An 18,581-nucleotide genomic window follows, 5' to 3' on the forward strand; every position below is an offset into this window, starting at 1 on the left:
TGAATGGCTGGACACAGAAGCAACATCTCATTTACCTGACAGAAAATAAATAAATATCATTCCTAATCTGCACCCATTCCAAAACATTTGGGGATTTTCTGATGTTGGAAGGTATTCTTGAATTTGACAACAAGGGAAGATAACACTTTGAACAAAATAAGTAATCCAAGAGACTTTAGTGTTAGAAATGGGGAATCAGGAGGAAATAACTCAATCACAAATTACTTTTTTGAAATAAATCATTTTTTCCCCAAAATTGCATTTACTACCAAGAACAGAAAATAAGTTCCTTTAAAGTTTTCCGGAGTTCCAGGCTTCTGAAGGCATAGATAATTGGGTCGATGACTGAATTGCAAATGATGAGTATCAGGAACATGTGAAAATGAGAAGTGAAACACAGACAGTAGGGATTTTTAGGGCAAATGATAATGAGGAGAAGATGAAGAAAGAAAGGACTCCAGCAAATCAGGAAGAGGCCCAGCAGTATTGTCAACGTAATAGCTCCTTTCATGTTGGTGGCCTGATGACCAGCTCGGTTCTTCTTTTGGGCTGTGATCTTCTTGGCATGGATTCGAGCGAGAGCAAACATGTGGAGATACAAGGCGCCCATGATAACCAGCATCACAAAGAAGAAGGAAATGAGGCAGATGACAACTGCACTATTCTCTGAGTAGAAGATGAACAAGATGCTTGAGATGCTGCTAATGACCCAGATTCCAGCAATAATGATCATGGAACGTCGAGTTGTCATAATGGTGTGATATCGTAAGGCATAGAATATGGTGACATACCTGTCAGCAGCGATGGCACCCAGGAAGGAGAGTGAGGATACCATTGAGCTACAGATCATCACGTCTATGAGATTATCTATTTGCTTAAGAGCATGGTTCCGTACAGTCAAAGCTCCTCTCGCCATTAGAATAAGAACAATTGTTTCTATTACATTACTCAAACTGACCAACATATCTGCCACAGCCAGACAACAAATGAAATAATGCATTGGAGAATGCAAATTTCGGTTTTTAATAATTGCCACGATAACCAGAATATTTTCCACCAAACTTACAATCCCAAGTGTTAAGAAAATCTCTTCCGGAATACTGATTGGTTCACAATTTAAAGTGGATGCATTGTATGAACTGTTGGAACTCTTTGGCAACCAGTGGGATGTAATGTCCTGCGGCAATGTTCCGATAGGAATTAAACTTGTGACGTTCATCATTCAAAAGGTTCAATAATGAAGACAATGTGAAAGTAAGTGTGGGTAACTTGCAAACAAGATTGTAAAGGCGTTTTCAGTAATCACTTTCCCATTGGAAACGAACTCTGGAACTTTGTTCACAGAACTGGCAAAGTTATTAAGTTCTCAGAGCTAAAATAGTTACTGTATCTTAAATGAAATTAGATGTACCAAAGATATCAAAGAAATTACCCGTGCTTGAAAGCTGGGGACCTTTTTGGTGTTCATCAGCTGTTTGCAGAAAGTGACTGTACTTGTTCTGGCACATCAACTACAAACTTCTGTTGCAGTGTTGCTTTCATTTGTATCTGCTTTTGTTTCTCTGCCTGTTGACAAATTTAAGAAAGCACTTGTCGTAACACCTTGAAGTCCTCTTTGCTTATTCTGTTTCAGATCTGTTGTCTTGTTCTTTGAAAATAGCTTCAAAAGTCAGGCTGCCTGGTAAAACACACACTGAATCGCCTGGTGGACAAACCCGATTTCTTAAACTCTCTCTTAGAAGAATATTCATTCTCCACATAGCTCTTCCCACTAAACCTAAGCAAAAATCGACCAATCAAATGGTATGTCCACAGCATGCTATTAATTGATTGACAGTCAAAGGGCTGGATGAGAAGTAGAAACAATTAACAAAGATCATCTGTTTTCTTGATGTTTGTCTGATGTGAATGCATGCATGTATTTCAGATCACACAATGAGAGCAAAAATCTGAAAATTGTGTTTAAATCTGAAAATACTTCCTTCAACAATACGGTTCCTTCTGGCAGTCAGCATGCGTATTAGTGTGGTAAAAGTGCCCTGTCATTCTAATCCGATGTGTGTTGCATTCCACATGCAAGTGAATCTACTCATCTTTCTACCTATGGATAGCTTCTTCTGCTCTTAAATTATCAGAAGAGTTCTTTTCAACTCATAAAGTGATTGATGGGAAATAAAATCACATACTGATCTAGATTTTTGAGACAGGATTCAATTTATTGGATGACTCTTCAGCTTGTAATTGAGGATGCAGTTTGTTAACTGTTTTTCTTTTCTCCAATCATACAACACTTCATCATTAATTAGCAATCCTTGATACTGGTTGCAACGCAGAAAAATGTTCCATTACGGTGGCGCAGTGGGTTAGCACTGCGGCCTCACGGCGCTGAGGTCCCAGGTTCGATCCCGGCTCTGGGTCACTGTCCATGTGGAGTTTGCACATTCTCCCCGTGTTTGCGTGGGTTTCGCCCCCACAACCCAAAAACGTGCAGGCTAGGTGGATTGGCCACACTAAATTGCCCCTTAATTGGAAAAATGATTGGGTACACTAAATTTATTTAAAAAAAGAAAAATGTTCCATTACTTAACATGGCTACATCTCATTTTGATTAGCAAAAGAGACAATGGCTAATATTTATGTAAAAAGTAAAATGAAAATATCACCAGTGCTCTATGTCACTGTAGCAGAAGGCTTTCAGTTTTGAAGTGGGTTTATTAATGTTAATAATCAGTGTACAGTATAAATCAGTGAAAGGCAACCTATGCTAGTGAATGGGCCACATGTACAGCTCTCAGTGAGCTGCATGATTGAAATTGTCATGTCCTTCACCATGGACAAGATTATATACATTTAATACACACTGAATAATGAGTTGTTGAAAATGCTTAATTATTCATATATTAATTGAACTGTAATCAATTTCAAATGGCAAAAATAAAATAAATATTTATGCTTACTTTAATTACACACTACTCAGTGCACTTTGTTTAGAAGCAGAGGGAGTGCTCAACTCCCACAGTCAATGTAGTGTGCAGTCAGAAAGCAGCTTATTTCATGTGCCCTTGCTTCATGTGCGTATCACTTTCAGTCATACTGTTAGGATAAAATCTATGTGCGTTTAGAGTATTGCAGGGGAACTTTTAGTATTCGGGCATTCAGGTGGCGTGGAGATGGGAGCAACTCCACAAGCTGAATTTGGATCAGTTGGTGGAACAGATGAAGGGGATTTTAGGAGGTGGGATGTGCTCCTGCTGTCGCTGGCTGGAGGGGTACAATCGGTGAAGATGATGGATCTCCCAAGGCTCTTACTTGTGTTCCAGGATCTCTCGATCTTCATTCTTGAAGCTTTTTTTTAGAAGGGTGAATTCACTTTTTGCAGGGTTTGTTTGGGCGGGCAAAGTCCCGTGGGTGAAGAAGGTGCTGTTGGATTGAAGCCCGCCGGGCCGGGGGAGGGGGGAGGGGGGGGGAGGTTAGCTCTTCCAAATGTTGAATTACTTCTGGGCGCTGAATATAGAAATGGTTTGGAAATGGGTAGCGGGGGAGGGGTTGGTATGGCAGCGGATGGAGGCAGCCCCTTGTAAAGGCACGGGTTTAGGGGTACTGTTGGCGGCGTCTTTACCGTTCTCGCTGGCCAGATACTCCACAGGCCCGGTCGTGGTGACGCCCTGAGGATTTGGGAACAATGGCTGCAGAGTGGGCCTCAGTTTGGGCACCGATATTCAGTTTGCTCGCTGGACAGAGGGTTTTGGGGTGGCAAATGGCAGGGATTCAGCGTGTCAAGCTTGGAGGGGCTGATGGAGGAATTTTAGTTGCCCGCTGGGAATGGATTCCGGCATTTACAGGTGAGAGATTTTGTCAGGAAGCAGGTACGATCCTTTCCCCAGCTGTCGCCCCAGGGGTTAGACAAGACGGTGTCAAAAGCAGCAGTAGGTGAGGGTAAAGTGTTGGAAATTTGTAAGGAGTTGGTGGATTAGGGAGGAGCTCCGATAGCCGATAGGAATAGTGAAGCGTAAGTGGGAGGCAGAGTTGGGGAGGGAGGTGGAGGTTGGGGTTTGGGAGGAGGCTTTGAGGATGGTGAATGCATCCTCTTTGTGTGCTAGGCGTTGTCTTATTCAGTTCAAGGTGGTCCACAGGGCACACGTGACTGTGGCCAGGATGAGCAGGGTTTTTGAGGGCGTGGAGAATAGGTGTGGGTGGGCGCGGATGGGCCTGCGAATCATGTCCACATGTTTTGGGGTTGTCTGAAGTTTGGTGGATTCTGGCAGGGGTTCGCCGACCTTATGTCGGAGATCTTGAGGGTGAAGGTGGTCCTGAGCCCAGAAGTGGCGATCTTTGGAGTGTCAGAAAACCCAGGAGTCCGGGGGCGAGAGAGGCCGATGTCTTGGCCTTTGCCTCCCTGGTGGCCCAGAGACGGATCTTATTGGAATGGCAGGACTTGGGGCTGGTTTAGGTGAGTGACCTGGCAGAGTTCCTCAGGCTGAAGAAGATAACGTTCACCTTGAGAGGGTCTGTGGAGGGGTTTGCCCGGAGATGGCAGCTGTTCATCGACTTTTTCGAAAATAGTTCAGTGGTTAGGTATTTAGTTGTTTTGATTATTTTCACAAAATATTTAATCACCTCACATTAAACGGCAAGGTCAGTGAATGCATCTTAAAATGCCAACTTCACCACTAGCCTTGCAAATCTGCTCAATTCACAACAGCCCCATCACTCACCTCTCACCTAACAATATATCTATCAATCAGAACTCATACTGAACATGCACAGTTTCAATTCGGACTCACACATTTAGCACTGCTGCAGTCTTCACACTATCACCTCACAACTTGTGCACATTACTGGTTATTAACAACCACACTTCACAAACAGATTGCCCCACATTCACTGATACACTTCCCTTTCTTATGCAAAGGAAGACAAGAACAGGAGCATGTTCAAGCATCAAAATGCCCGGTTTCACCACTGTTCAATGAGATCATGATCTGCAACCTAACTCCACATACCCATTTTTGCACCGTTATATTTTCATTTAACAATATATTAATCTCAGATATAAAATTTACAATTGATCAACAAGCAATCGCCATTTTCAGAAAAAAGTTCCAAACTTCTATCACCCTACGTGTGCAGAAATATTTCCTCATCCATTCCCAACAGGTCTGCATCTAATATGGTTGAGTCCTAGACTCAGCAACCAATGGAAATAGTTTGTCTCCACCTAACCAAATGTGTCCATTAACATTTTTTAAAAGTATATTTTTATTTAAGGCATATGTATAAACAGCAAATACAAACAAACACAAGAGCAAGAACAACAGGAACATTATATTAAATAAATAACTATCTAAACAACACCCCAAACCCTTGCCATTCCCTTCCTCCTGTCCTGCCTCCTCCATTTTAACCCCTTTATCTACACCCCCCCCCCCCCCCTTGCAGAAGTCGATGAACGGCTTCCACCTCTGGGAAAACCCATCAACCGACCCTCTTAAGTCAAACTTGATTTTTTTCCAACCTCAGGATCTCCGCCAGGTCACTCACCCACACCCCCAGTTTCGGTGGCTGAGAGTCCCTCCAGGCTATCAGAGAGGCAAAGGCCAGAACATCGGCCTCTTGCCCCCTGGACTCCCTGGTCTTCCGACATTCCAAACATCGCCACATCAGGACTCAGGACCACCTTCACCCCCAACCCCTTGGACATTATGTCCGCGAACCCCTGCCAGAACCCCTTCAGTTTTGGACATGGCCAAAACATGTGAACACGGTTCGTGGGCCTCCCTGCGCACCATCCATACCTGTCCACTAACCCCTCGAAGAACCTATTCATCCTAGCCACCATCATGTGCGCCCTGTGAACTACCTTAAACTGGATAAGGCTGAGCCTCGCACATGACAAGGACTTATTCACTCTCTTCAGAGCCTCATCCCACAACCCAGCCTCCATTTCCCCCCCTCCCCCCATCCAAGTTCCTCCCATTTCCCTTTGACTTCCCCTCTCGGGGTTTGTCCCAGTTCATTAGCTCCTTACAGATGTTGGACGCCCTCCCCTCGATAGAACCTTACCCTGTCATCCCAAGGGCGGCAAACTGGGAAAGGACGTCACCTGCTCCCTCACAGAATCTCAAATCTGTATGTATCTGAACCCATTCCCACTGGGCAGCTCGTTTTGCTACTCCAAGACTTCTATACTGGCAAAGTTGCTGCCCACAAACAGGTCTCCAAACCACTCGATCTCTGCCCGAAGCCTTGTGTCCAACCCCCTCCCCGGTGCAAATCTGTGATTATCACAAATTGGTGCCCACACCGAGGCAACTTGCAACCTCAGATGCTGCCGCCACTGTCCCCCACAGGGCTGCCACCACCATTGGGCTTGTGGAGTACTTAGCCGGTGAGAAAGGCAGAGACAACGTCAACAATGCCCCCAGACTTGTACCCCTGCAAGAGGCTGACTCCATCCACTCCGACGCCACCCCACTACCCACTTCCTTACCATGGCGATATTCACTGCCCAGTAATAATTCATTATATTTGTCAAGGAAAACCCACCCCACCCCCATCTTGCCCCCGTTCCAACAGCACCTTCTTAACTCGTGGGCTTGCCCTCCCCAGACACAAACCCCCAGATCAAAGTATTGACTTTCTTAAAGAATTATTTTGGGACAAAGGTCGGGAGGTTCTGAAAGACAAACAAGAACCTCAGCAGCATCATCATTGTCACTGTCGGCACCCACCCCACCAGCGACAGTGGCAGCACACCCACCTCTTAAATAATAATAATCTTTATTATTGTCACAAGTAGACTTACATTAACACTGCAATGAAGTCACTGTGAAAATCCCTGAGTCACCGCACTACAGCGCCTGTTCGGGTATACAGAGGGAAAATTCAGAATGTCCAAATCACCTAACAAGCACGTCTTTTGGGACTTGCCAGAGGAAACCAGAGCACCCGAAAGAAACCCACGCAGACACGGGAAGAACGCGCGGACTCCGCACAGACAGTGATCCAAGCTGGGAATCGAACCTGGGACCCCGGAGCTATGAGGCAACAGTGATAACCACTGTGCTACCGTGCCGCCCTCATCTGTTCCCCCAACCGCTCCAGATTCAACTTGTGCATGCTAGGTTTCTGGCAAAGGTCTTGGCCTCGTGAATCGAGGACTGTGTGCAGGGGCTGATAGGGGAAGATCAGACAGGGTTTCTAAAGGGTAGGCTCCCCTCCCTGCGCCACCTGGATACCGAAATATCTGAAGCTCGTCCCCACCACCTCCGAAATGTAAACCCTGTGCTCAACCCCAACTCCCACACAATGCCTCTCCAGCTTTTCAAAGCTCTCGGCACCATTGTCATCATTGCTGAGGCAAAAAAGCAATAGGGAGAGTGGGCACCACTGCCTTGTCCCATGGTGTAGTGCGAAGTACCCCAAGCTCATCCAATGTGTCCGCATGCACGCTACCAGCACCCTATACAACAATTGGACTCAGTCCACAAACCCCTGCCCCAACCCAAACCGTCCTAACACTTTCCACAGATACTTCCACTCCACCCGATCAAAAGCCTTTTCTGTATCCCCTGTCACAGCCACCTCCACCTCCTGCCCCTTCGGGGGCATCACTTTCAGGTTTAGTGATCTCCTAACAGTCGCCAACAGATGCCTCCCCTTTACAAACCCTGTCTGATCTTCCCCTATCACCCCCTGCACACAGTCCTCGATTAGCGAGGCCAGAAACTTAGCAATATCAGGCGGTAGGATGTGGTCAAGAAAGCATACGGCATACTGGCCTTCAATGGTCGGGGCACTGAATATAAAAATTGGCAAGTCATGTTGCAGCAGTACAGGACCTTAGTTAGGCCTCATTTGGAATATTGGCCCCCCTCGGGTCTACAAGAAGTCCACCCAATGTGGCGTGTGGTCTGAAACCATGATCGTCGAGTACCCCACCAGCAGCATCTTGACCACCACAGAAAAATCAACCCGAGAGTACACCCTGTGCAAATGGGAGAAGTATGAGAGCTCCTTTGCCCTCAGCCTCCCAAACCTCCATGGGTCCACCCCACCCCCCCCCCCCCCCCATGCGCTCCATGAACCCCTTTAGCTCCCTCACCTCTGCTGATACCCTCCCTGACCTTGGTCCAAACCTGGTTCAATGATCGTGTTAAAGTCCCCCAAGCCTTCAAGCTCCTCAAATGCACAAACACATGTGACCGTTTGACTGGTTCATTCAGCCCTCTCAGGTTCCATGTGACCAACCTGGTCGGGGGCACCCCGCCACAGGCACCTGCCAATCAACAATATCCCTTCTTGGACCAGCCCCTGGCACATGTCACGCGACCCTCCAGGCCCACCCACGAATGCCCACCGTCACCACCCCTGTTGCCACAGCTGCCACACCTTTGTCAACAACATCCCCCTCCCCGGAACAAAACAACAACCCCAGCCCCCTCTACTACACGAATACCCTGGCCACCCCCCACTGCGCCCCCATTAACTAGCCCACCCAGCTAGCCTGGCAGCCCCCGCTCAAGGTGCCTGAGCTTCCTACCCCCCACTGATCCGCCTCCCCCGCCGCTCACCTGCCTCCATAACACAAACAACAATGGAACATGAAAACAGGTGCCCCCAACTCTCAATGCTCCCCAAACATCCTGCCATCAAACCCAACAAAACATCTCCAAGGAGAGAAGTTCTTCAACAACCAACAAACAAAAAAAAGACAGAAAAAGCAAACATCTGCTCAAACCCCTCCACAGTTTAATGTCCTCCTTCTCCTGTCCATCCATTGTCTCTTAGAAACTCCATCGCCTCCTCTGGTGTCCCAAAATAATGTCCTCGGCTGATAAAAGTCACCCAGGTGCATCCTGAACATCACCCCCTTTTCAAAGGGCTCTCCTCTTCGCCAGGTGCACGTCCAGGTCCTGGTACACCCAAAGCTCGTTCCCTTCCCATCTACCTTGCCCATCTCAATACCTTCTCTTTATCTAGGAATCGGTGGAGACGCACCATCATCGCCCTCGGCGGCTCGTTCACCTGCGGCTTCGGCATCACAGCCCTGTCGAGCTTCAGGGCTGGTCAATGCCCACTCCCACATCAATGTCTCCAGCATCTTGGCTACATACGTGCCAGCGTCCATTCTCTCGATGCCTTCAGACATCACCACAATGTCTCCGGGAGCGATTCTCCAGATCCTCCACCTTCTCCTTAACTGCTTCTGGGTCTCCCACATCATTCCTATTTCAGCCGCCAAGAGACAAGCTGGTCCTCGTGCTCCCTCACCGTCCGCCCCACCTGAACAGCCTGGCCGTGGGACGCCAGTCTCTGTTCCACAAGGTCAATTCCCACTTTTTATGGTTCCACGGCCTTGGCTAGGTCTTCTTGGGCTTCCTTTCTCTGCCGGCTGAATGTCTTGTTTAAGAAGTTGACCACTGGGCAGGCAGGGCTGACCCTTTATCCTCCGTCATCTTGACCTGTGGTGCACTAAGATCCCCTTGCTCTAACTGCTCCCTTTTCTCGACCCACTTCTGGTCCATGGATCCATCCACCAGTGGAGTTTAACTTTCTTCAGTCACTCCTTCACCTTTTATCACCGAAAGATCCACCCAACAAGCGAGGGGAAAGCCACCTCGAGCGAGAGCTGCCAAACGTGCGACCACTCTATGGCTGTTACCGGAAGTCCTGTTTCCATTGACCTTGATCAAATCATCCCTTTAACCATTTAAATTCCTGGGGAAACAGTCTTTTTTATGTAATCTCTCCTCGTAATTTAACCCTTGGAATCCAGGTATCATTCTGCTAAATCTGCATTGTACGTCCTCCAAGAGAAATATATTCTTCTTAAGATGTGGCGAGCAGAACAGTTCACAATACACCAGTGCTTTGTAAAGTGATAGCATGCCTTCAACCCAATTGCATGCTGGTCCCCTAGGCCAGCATCCCACCATCTCTTTTGATTTTTTTCTGTACCTGTTCATAAGATTTTAATGACCCTTTAAATTTCTGTTGTTTCTAGCTTTTTATCATTTAGAAAAGGCTTTGTCCATTCACTTAACCTATTAATATCACTTGCAATTTTATACTTGTATCTACACTGTCACCTGTCCCTGTGTCATCTGCAAACTTAAATATGTGACTTTCTATCCCATAATATCAGTCGTTTATAAATACAGTAAATAATTGGGGTACCCCAAACAGATTTTTGCAGGACACCAATCAGATTACCTTGCAGAATGGCAGTGGTGCGAGAACAATTGTTGGAATGCTAAGACAGGAAGGCAAATTTGTCCTCTACGGAAGTACGGCCACTCTCCCAGGACGTTGCCTCAGCAACCCTTGTAATGCTCTGGAGAACAGATTGTTGGATGGTTGTGACATTCTGTAAACTCCTTTGAATGCCGGCAATTGCAGCCATTGTGGCACCAAACAATGGGATGAGCTTCCATGCAGAAAATTAAGAAGTCTTACAACACCAGGTTAAAGTTCAACAGGTGTTGTTTCGAATCACTAGCTTTCGGAGCACTGCTCCTTCCTCAGGTTCGAATCACTAGCTCCGAAAGCTAGTGATTCGAAACAAACCTGTTGGACTTTAACCTGGTGTTGTAAGACTTATTGCTGTGCTCACCCTAGTCCAACGCCAGCATCTCCACATCATGCAGAAAATTGACCTTACTTTATAGATCTCTGCTACTGCACCCAGACACTGTGCACCTTCTGAAGGAGCTGCAATGGAAGCTCAGACATCAGTCACCAGAAACTGCATCATGGACATCATGGATGGTTCTGCAAGTATGCTCATGGAGTTAATCACAGCTGCACTTTTGTTTTGGTCCTCTAAACACCAATAATAGTTTTTAAAAATTCAATCATGGGCTGTGGGCATGTTGGCCATGCTTGCATTTGTTGCCCATCCCTTAATAACCTTGAACCACGTGGCTTACTAAGCCATTTCAGAGAGCATTTAAGAGTCAACCATATTGCTGTGGGTTTAGAGTCACATTTAGGCCAGACAAGCTGAGGATGGCAGATTTCCTTTCCTTAAGGTCATTAGTGAACTAGATAGATTTTTACGGCAATTAACAATTGTTTCATTGTCATCATTGGACTCTTAATTCCAGATTTCACTATCTGCCATGCAACTTTTTTATTGTATAACTCCATGTTAACCTGCACATCTCGTGTCTTTCTTTCATACCCTGCAACTTTACTCCTCCACATTCATTCAGGAGACAGAAATTGATGAAACCTTGGTGATGTTCAGATTGGAGTAGTGGGATCTGAACATCACCAAGGTTTCATCAATTTCTGTCTCTGCAGGTAAGCGAACACCACCACTTCCGCCCTTTTATCCCTTCACATAACAATGGAAGGCAGTAGCGGCCCCTCTAGCTTTTATGTATGATCTGGACTCTGCTGGCTTGCTCTGTTCTACCTTTAAGCACAGACTCATGATACAACACCCTGCGTGAGTGTGTGAATTGCGCTTTCACGTATCTGATCGTCAGTCCAGAAGTAAAACACTCGAACACGTCAGTAACGAATATTCGTTTATTTACGGCCGGGACAAATCTCTAAGCAGTCGGGTAACCACCTTCGAGAAGTGCCAAAGTCCAAAATATGGACTGTCTCTTTATACAATCACAGCTTAGAGGTGGTCCCTTTAAATTCCTAGATACACCTATGATTTTGCAAGGATCCAGAACATGTACATATATGGAATTATTCTTCGAGGTCGGGAGGTTATTTTTGACATAATCATTAGCACAAGTCACTATCAATATTAATACAAAGGTTTTTGTATCCCATGGCCATATGGCTCAACTCACTCCAAAGACAGTCCCCCTTACATTTCAATGTTTAATTGTTCCAACTGGTCAAACGAGCTTAATTATGTTTATCTCTGCAATAAAGTAACGGTTCCCATTCATTCCATTCTTTGCCTTTTTGACCTCTCTGCTTTTACAGATACGGGTCAGAACATTAATTAGTACCAATGCCACACTCCCTATATTCCATCCCATAACCTTCTGACATCTTTGCTTTTACAGATACGGTCAGACACACTCCCTTTATTTCATCCCTTGACCTGTTGACATCTCTTTCACAGAGCTTTTCAGAACTGTTATATTAACCCTATCAGCGAAGTTCCAAATGAAATCCACTTCTACAAGTGCACGGTCAATTTCAGCCCCATTTTGATCTGAGTCGCAACAGTTGAATTAACTTTTATTTTTAATTGGCTGCCCAATAACTAAAGTTATCACTGCCATAATATACACCAGTATATCATGGTGCAGACACACACACTGATGGACATACACTAGGACCAATCAACATGCATAACACCGCAGCCAATCATCAGTTAGAGCACACTCACTATAAAGACAGAGGGCATCAGTTTTCCCGCTCATTTGGGATGCAGCTTTTCAGAAGTACAGAGCTTACAGCTTACAGCACAGATCCTCACCATGTGCTGAGTGAATAGACTGGTTAGGATAGGCACAGGTTTTTAGTTTAATCTAACATCATGTTAACCCACAGTTAGAGTATGTTCAACAGTTTGTAGTTTAATAAAATAGTGTTGTGCTATTTTAAGTGTTGGTGGCCTGTATGTGTTCCACGGATCCAGCGCACCCAACACATCAATCACCAGGTTTGTAAATTTAAACACAATTAACTTTTTCTTATTAACAATAACTATAATTAAATATGCAACAAATAGAACTGGTTAACTACTGTTAAATCTCTATCTCCTCCACCTGTTTTTACTTGACCCATCCTCTATACAAACACACAGACAGACAAACACAGAGGGGAAAGAGGGGTGTAAAATAATGATGAAAGCAAAAGGATAAAAGTCTTTGTTTCAGATGGATGTCTTCCAGTTAGCTTCTTTAGTCTAGGCCTTCAGATGGATATTATCTTTCTTTCAGCTTGTAATGGTTCTCACTGTAGACTCACAGAAATAGCAGACAGCCAGCCTTCAAGAGAGAGAGAGAGAGAGAGACAGCTTCTTCTTTTAGGGTTTAAAAAAAATATTTTTTATTCTCCTCCTTTTTCACATTTTCTCCCAAATTTACACCCACCAACAATAAACAATAATCAGTAACAAATATGTCAATCCCCATATCAATAACAACGATCCCATCCTCCCACCAAACCATTAGCCCACATGTTCACATAGACAAATGACAAAAAGGAATCAGGAATCACCCATAGTCACCATTAACACCCATCGCCCCCCCTCCGCCCCAGTCCTCCCTCCCACCCACCCCCCCATTAATGTTCAATGTTATCCAGTTCTTGAACGTGCATAATGAATAATGCCCATGAATTGTAGAACCCCTCCATCCTTCCCCTCAGTTAAAACTTAACATTCTCAAGAGTCAAGAATTCCAACAGGTCCCCCCGCTACTCCAGGGCACAGGGTGGAGAGGTTGCTCTCCAATCCATCAGGATCCGCCTTCTGGCGATCAACGAGGCGAAGGCTACAAATTCTGCCTCCGCATCCGCTTCCAACCCTGGCTAGTCCAACACCCCGAATATGGCCTCCTGGGGGCCCGGGTCCAATTTCACGTGTTCTCCTTTTAGGGTTTAGAGGTTTCTGACTTCAGACAGTAAATAGCATTGTGGATAGCACAATTGCTTCACAGCTCCAGGGTCCCAAGTTCGATTTCGACTTGGGTCACTGTCTGTGTGGAGTCTGCACATCCTCCCCGTGACTGCGTGGGTTTCCTCCGGGTACTCCGGTTTCCTCCCACAGTCCAAAGATGTGCAGATTGGGTGGATTGGCCATGAAAAATTGTCCAAAATTCTATGATTAACCTAGGACAAAAGTTCGGCGCAACATCGTGGGCCAAAGGGCCTGTTCTGTGCTGTATTTCTCTATATCTATAGCAGAACAGAGAGAGAGAGAGAGAGAGAGAGCTGCTTCCACCTTGAGAGTTCAGTGGCTTCTCCTAGGTTCGCTCTGAAAAATCCCACCTGACAGGAACCAATCACTGTCTGCTGCCGGGCAGAATACAGTCCCTGGACAATCCATTGGCCACCAGCCAACCAATTGAAATGAACCTCTCCAATCTCTCAGGTACCATAAAGTCTGGGTTCTTCTGCCCAAAATGCAAAATGTTATAACATAGTGTATTATTTTGACACTTTGAATTCCTTACTCCGCTCGACTTAGAGGTATGTCACCATTAACGATCCATGGATAAAAAATGATAAAAGCAAAATAAAAGAAAGACGAACTAAGGGAATCAACAGGAACGACCCTTACACTCAATTATAACGAATTCAGAATTAGATGTTTGTCTTCAACAAGCTCAGGCTACGCAAGCTTCACCTGATGATGAAATCTGACCTTTATCCAAAACACTTTTTCAAATTTTGGAAACTATAAAACTATTTTTATAATTAAAAGTTTTATTGCATTAATCAGATTAGTTTGGCAAATAAGTCATTTTTTTTATTTTCACCAGTTTCTGGCAAAAAGGAGATTAAAATAAGGCTTTTCACAGTAACTTCATTTGAAGCCTACTTGCGACAATAAGCGATTTTCATTTCATTTCATTTTTCAATTGGTTTGAGCTGATTTTTCAAAAATAGTCAGGAATATGTTGCCAATTTGGGGTAAAAGTCTGGCATCTTCAAATTCCCTGACATCAGTTTTATAATATAAGTATTGTACAACTAAACAGTAATGTGATACTAAACGCAGTACATTTATATAACTGATCTTTTGAAGTACTAGTCTAAAGATGTCAAAAAACTGTGAAGGATTTATTCATACAGTGCCAAATTCTTCCAAAATATATAAACACAATTTATATAACAATCTAACACATAAATTTATGTGACTGAACATACAGTTTTACCAGAGATACTGCTGTTATGAAGAACTGTATTTGCTTCATTTTCCCCTGTTGTTTAGGGAAGACGCCCAAAAGAGCTCAATGGCATATTCAGCATGATGTCGTCAATACAATTTACAATGCATTAATCAATACAATTTACAATGCTTTGAATGCTCACAAATCTTTTTAAAATTAAAACAAAGTAAAAGCCACTTGTTTAATTTGTTCAGATTAGGTGCGGTTGATTCCGTCTTAAAGGAACAGCAATCCAGAGGATGCAAGCTCTGAGCCATTCTCAAAACACTGTAAGGCTCCTCATCCAGACACTTCACCTCGTAGGTTTCGCATGTTTACACCCATCATGATGATATGGGCGGCATTCATGGGGGGCAGCACAGTAGCATAGTAGTTAACACAGTTGCTTCACAGCTCCAGGGTCCCAGGTTCAATTCCCGACTTGGGTCACTGGCTGTGCGGAGTCTGCACGTTCTCCCTGTGTCTGCGTGGGTTTCCTCCGGGTGCTCCAGTTTCCTCCCATAAGTCCTGAAAGACGTGCTGTTAGGTGGATTGGCAATACTAAATTGCCCTTAGTGTCCAAAAAGGTTAGCTGGGGTTACTGGGATACGGGGATAGGTTGGAAGTGTGGGCTTAAGTAGAGTGCTCTTTCCAAGGGCCGGTGCTGACCCGATGGGCCAAACGGCCTCCTTCTGCACTGTAAATTCTATGAAATTCATGACAATCAAAGATCTTGGTGGCTGCTGCCTGGGCAAAGCAACTCTTTACTCAAGAGAAAGAGAACATTGACAGATAATACAAAAGTAAAAGCTAGCATGGATTGTTCAAATATATATTCTCAGCCTATTTGGCTAGACTTTCTGGGGGCAAACAGCTCAAGTTGATGACTAGTTAGGAAAATAAGGACGCCCGAAATAGAAGTTTGAATGTGTCTCATGGTACCCAGAGTCTGTTTCACTATCCAATCATGGCTGACCTTCTTCAACTCCCAACTCCACTTTCTTGCTCTATTCCCATTTTCCCCGATTCCCTTAATGACTAAAAGTCTATCCATCTCAGTCTTGAATATGCACATCAACTGAACATTCACATCTCTCTGGGAGAGAGGCAGGGAGAGGAGAGAACCTGAAGGAGAAACACAAGTGAGGGAGTGAATAAAGCCTGAGGAGTGAAACCTGCAGCAATTACCTTTGGGGAGTGAGGTGGATAAGTCTAGAAGTGCCCTGAGTTTGAAAACAAAGTGAACAGTGGCACCACAGGAAGCCTGTATGTTGATTGGCTGGTGAGTGTGGCTGTTCAGGCAATTAATCTAAACAACTGGAAGTTTAACAAGCATCAAAAATATTAATTATTAATAACAACAAAGGAAAAAGTGAGTAGCTGGTGAGTTTTCTATTTTAAGTATGGCTTATTACCACTATTAAGGTGCATTAAGTATCGTTAGGGTTTATCAGTGTCAGTAAGGTTTATTACAGCAGTGAGATGTATTAGTAATAGTAAAGCTTTATTGGTGAGACATGGGAAGGTGTCTTGATAGAGGTGTACAAGGTGATGAGAGGCATGGATAGAGTGGATAGCCAGAGACTTTTCCCCAGGGTGGAAATGGCTGTCACGAGAGGACATAATTTTAAGATGATTGGAGGAAGGTTTCAGGGAGATGTCAGAGGTAGGTTCTTTACACAGAGAATGGTGGGTGTGTGGAATGCACTGCCAGCAGAGGTGGTGGAGTCAGAGTCATTAGGGACATTTAAGCGACTCTTAGACAGGCACATGGACAGCAGTAAATTGAAGGGGTGTAGGTTAGGTTGATCTTAGATTAGGATAAATGGTTGGCACAACATCGTGGGCTGAAGGGCCTGTACTGTGCTGATCTATGTTCTATATTGTAAGTTACTTTATCTTTCTGACCTTGGGCGAAATTCTCCGACCCCCAGCAGGGTCGGAGAATTGCCTGGGGCCGCCGGAAATCCTGCCCCCGCCGTGATAGAGATTCTCCGCCACCCGGGAAGTGGCGGTGGCGGGAATCTTGCCACTCCGATTGGCGAGGCCCCTGTGGTGATTCTCCGGCCTGGATGGACCGTAGTCCCGCCGCTGGGAGGCCTCTCCCGCCGCCGAGGTTTGAACCACCTCTGTAACGGCGGGATCAGCGGCGCGAGCGGGCCCCGGGGGCCTGGGGGGGGGGGGGGGGGCGATCGAATCCCGGGGGGTGCCCCCACGGTGGCCTGGCCCGCGATCGGGGCCCCCCCGATCAGACTCCGGGCCAGTGCCCTGGGTGCACTCTTTCTCCTTCCGCGGCCGCCACGGCCTCCGCCATGGCGGAGCGGAAGAGAAACCCACATCGCGCATGCGCCGGTGGTGACGTCAGCGGCAGCTGGGCAGCTGGTCGCTGACGTCACTGCCGGCGCATGCGCCGACCAGCGAAAGCCTTTCGGCCAGCCCCGCTGCCGGGGGCGCCGGTTTTTTGCGCCAGTCTTCTGGTGCCGACCGCTCCGGCGCGGGGCTAGCCCCCAAAGCTGGGGAGAATTCCCCACCTTTGGGGAGGCCCGACCCCTGAGTGGTTTGCGCCACTCCCCTACTCAGGGACCCTCCGTCACGCCGGGTAGGGGAGAATCCAGCCCCTTGTATGGTAAAGTTTAAGTTTATTTAGAACCTATAGAATACTATGGACCAAGGGACTAGCGAGAATGAGGAATTTAAATAAATTAGTATTAGTAAAAGTAAATTCTATGGGCCTGATGATCTACATCCCACAATGTTGAAAGAGGTGGCTGCAGAGATGGTGAATATATTGCTGGTCATCTTCCAAAATGCTTCAGTTTCTGGAACTGTTCCTGCAGATTGAAAATGAGCAAATGTAACCCCTGTATTTAAGAAAGGAGGGAAAGAGAAAACAGGAAACTTCAGACCTGTCAGCCTTAAGTCAGTAGTGGGGAAAATGCTTAAATCTATAATAAAGGATATGATAACTGAACATTCATAGTATTGGGCAGGGTCAACATAGATTTATGAAAGGGAAACCATGTTGACAAATCTATTTCTTGAGGACGTAACTAGCAGAATAGATAAGTTGGGGACCAGTGGATGGGGTGTATTTGCATTTTCAGAAGGCTTTCGATAAGTACCCACACAAAGGATCAGTAAACAAAATTAGAGCACATGGGATTGGGGGGGGGAATATACTGGCATGGACTGAGAATTGGTCAATGGCAGAAAACATGGAGTCCGAATAAATGGGTCCGTCTCGGGCTGGCTGACTGTGACTAGTGGGGTTCCACAAGCTATTCACAATACACATCTATGATTTGGATGTGGGACCAAATATAATGGGCCAGATTCTCCTTTTCAGAGTGCTGACATCGGAACAGAATCAGTGGACTTCTACGACAGCAAAATGGGTGCCGTTCCCAGAGCAATTCATCAACTGTTAATGGGCTAGCACCGGCACCACATGGACATGAGCGATTCCAATGAGAAATGGTGTTGGCTATGCCGGAGTGAGGATTGGCACTCGAGAGGCTGACAAGCTGCAGCTGTATATTAGCAATCCAATACCCCTACACACACACTCATCCAGCCAACAAGATGGCACTGATTGTGCTGGAGTGCGCCTATCCCGTTGATGGGTCAGCTGGGGCCAGAGGATACCTAGGGGGGTGGCCAGGGAAGGACACCCACACGGCCCATGACACTAAGTTCACAGTAGGCAGTCAGCGGCATGCGCAG

At 45.8% G+C, this 18,581-nt stretch overlaps 1 protein-coding gene across 1 annotated transcript; it reads right to left on the reverse strand.

Moving 5' to 3' along the window:
- Positions 1 to 225: 225 nt before the first annotated feature.
- mc1r (melanocortin 1 receptor) lies at positions 226 to 1,643 on the reverse strand. The gene has a single exon (XM_038806474.1). The coding sequence runs from the start codon at positions 1,220 to 1,222 to the stop codon at positions 266 to 268; it is 957 nt and encodes a 318-aa protein (XP_038662402.1). The 5' UTR covers positions 1,223 to 1,643; the 3' UTR covers positions 226 to 265.
- Between the last annotated feature and the right edge of the window lie 16,938 nt (positions 1,644 to 18,581).

The sequence above is a fragment of the Scyliorhinus canicula genome, chromosome 9 (assembly GCF_902713615.1).
Source record: "Scyliorhinus canicula chromosome 9, sScyCan1.1, whole genome shotgun sequence".
NCBI classification, from domain to species: Eukaryota; Metazoa; Chordata; class Chondrichthyes; order Carcharhiniformes; family Scyliorhinidae; genus Scyliorhinus; species Scyliorhinus canicula.

What these genes read in the sequence shown, in the direction of transcription:
- mc1r (XM_038806474.1), bottom strand. Translation starts at nt 1,222, where the DNA reads ATGATGAACGTCACAAGTTTAATTCCTATCGGAACATTGCCGCAGGAC.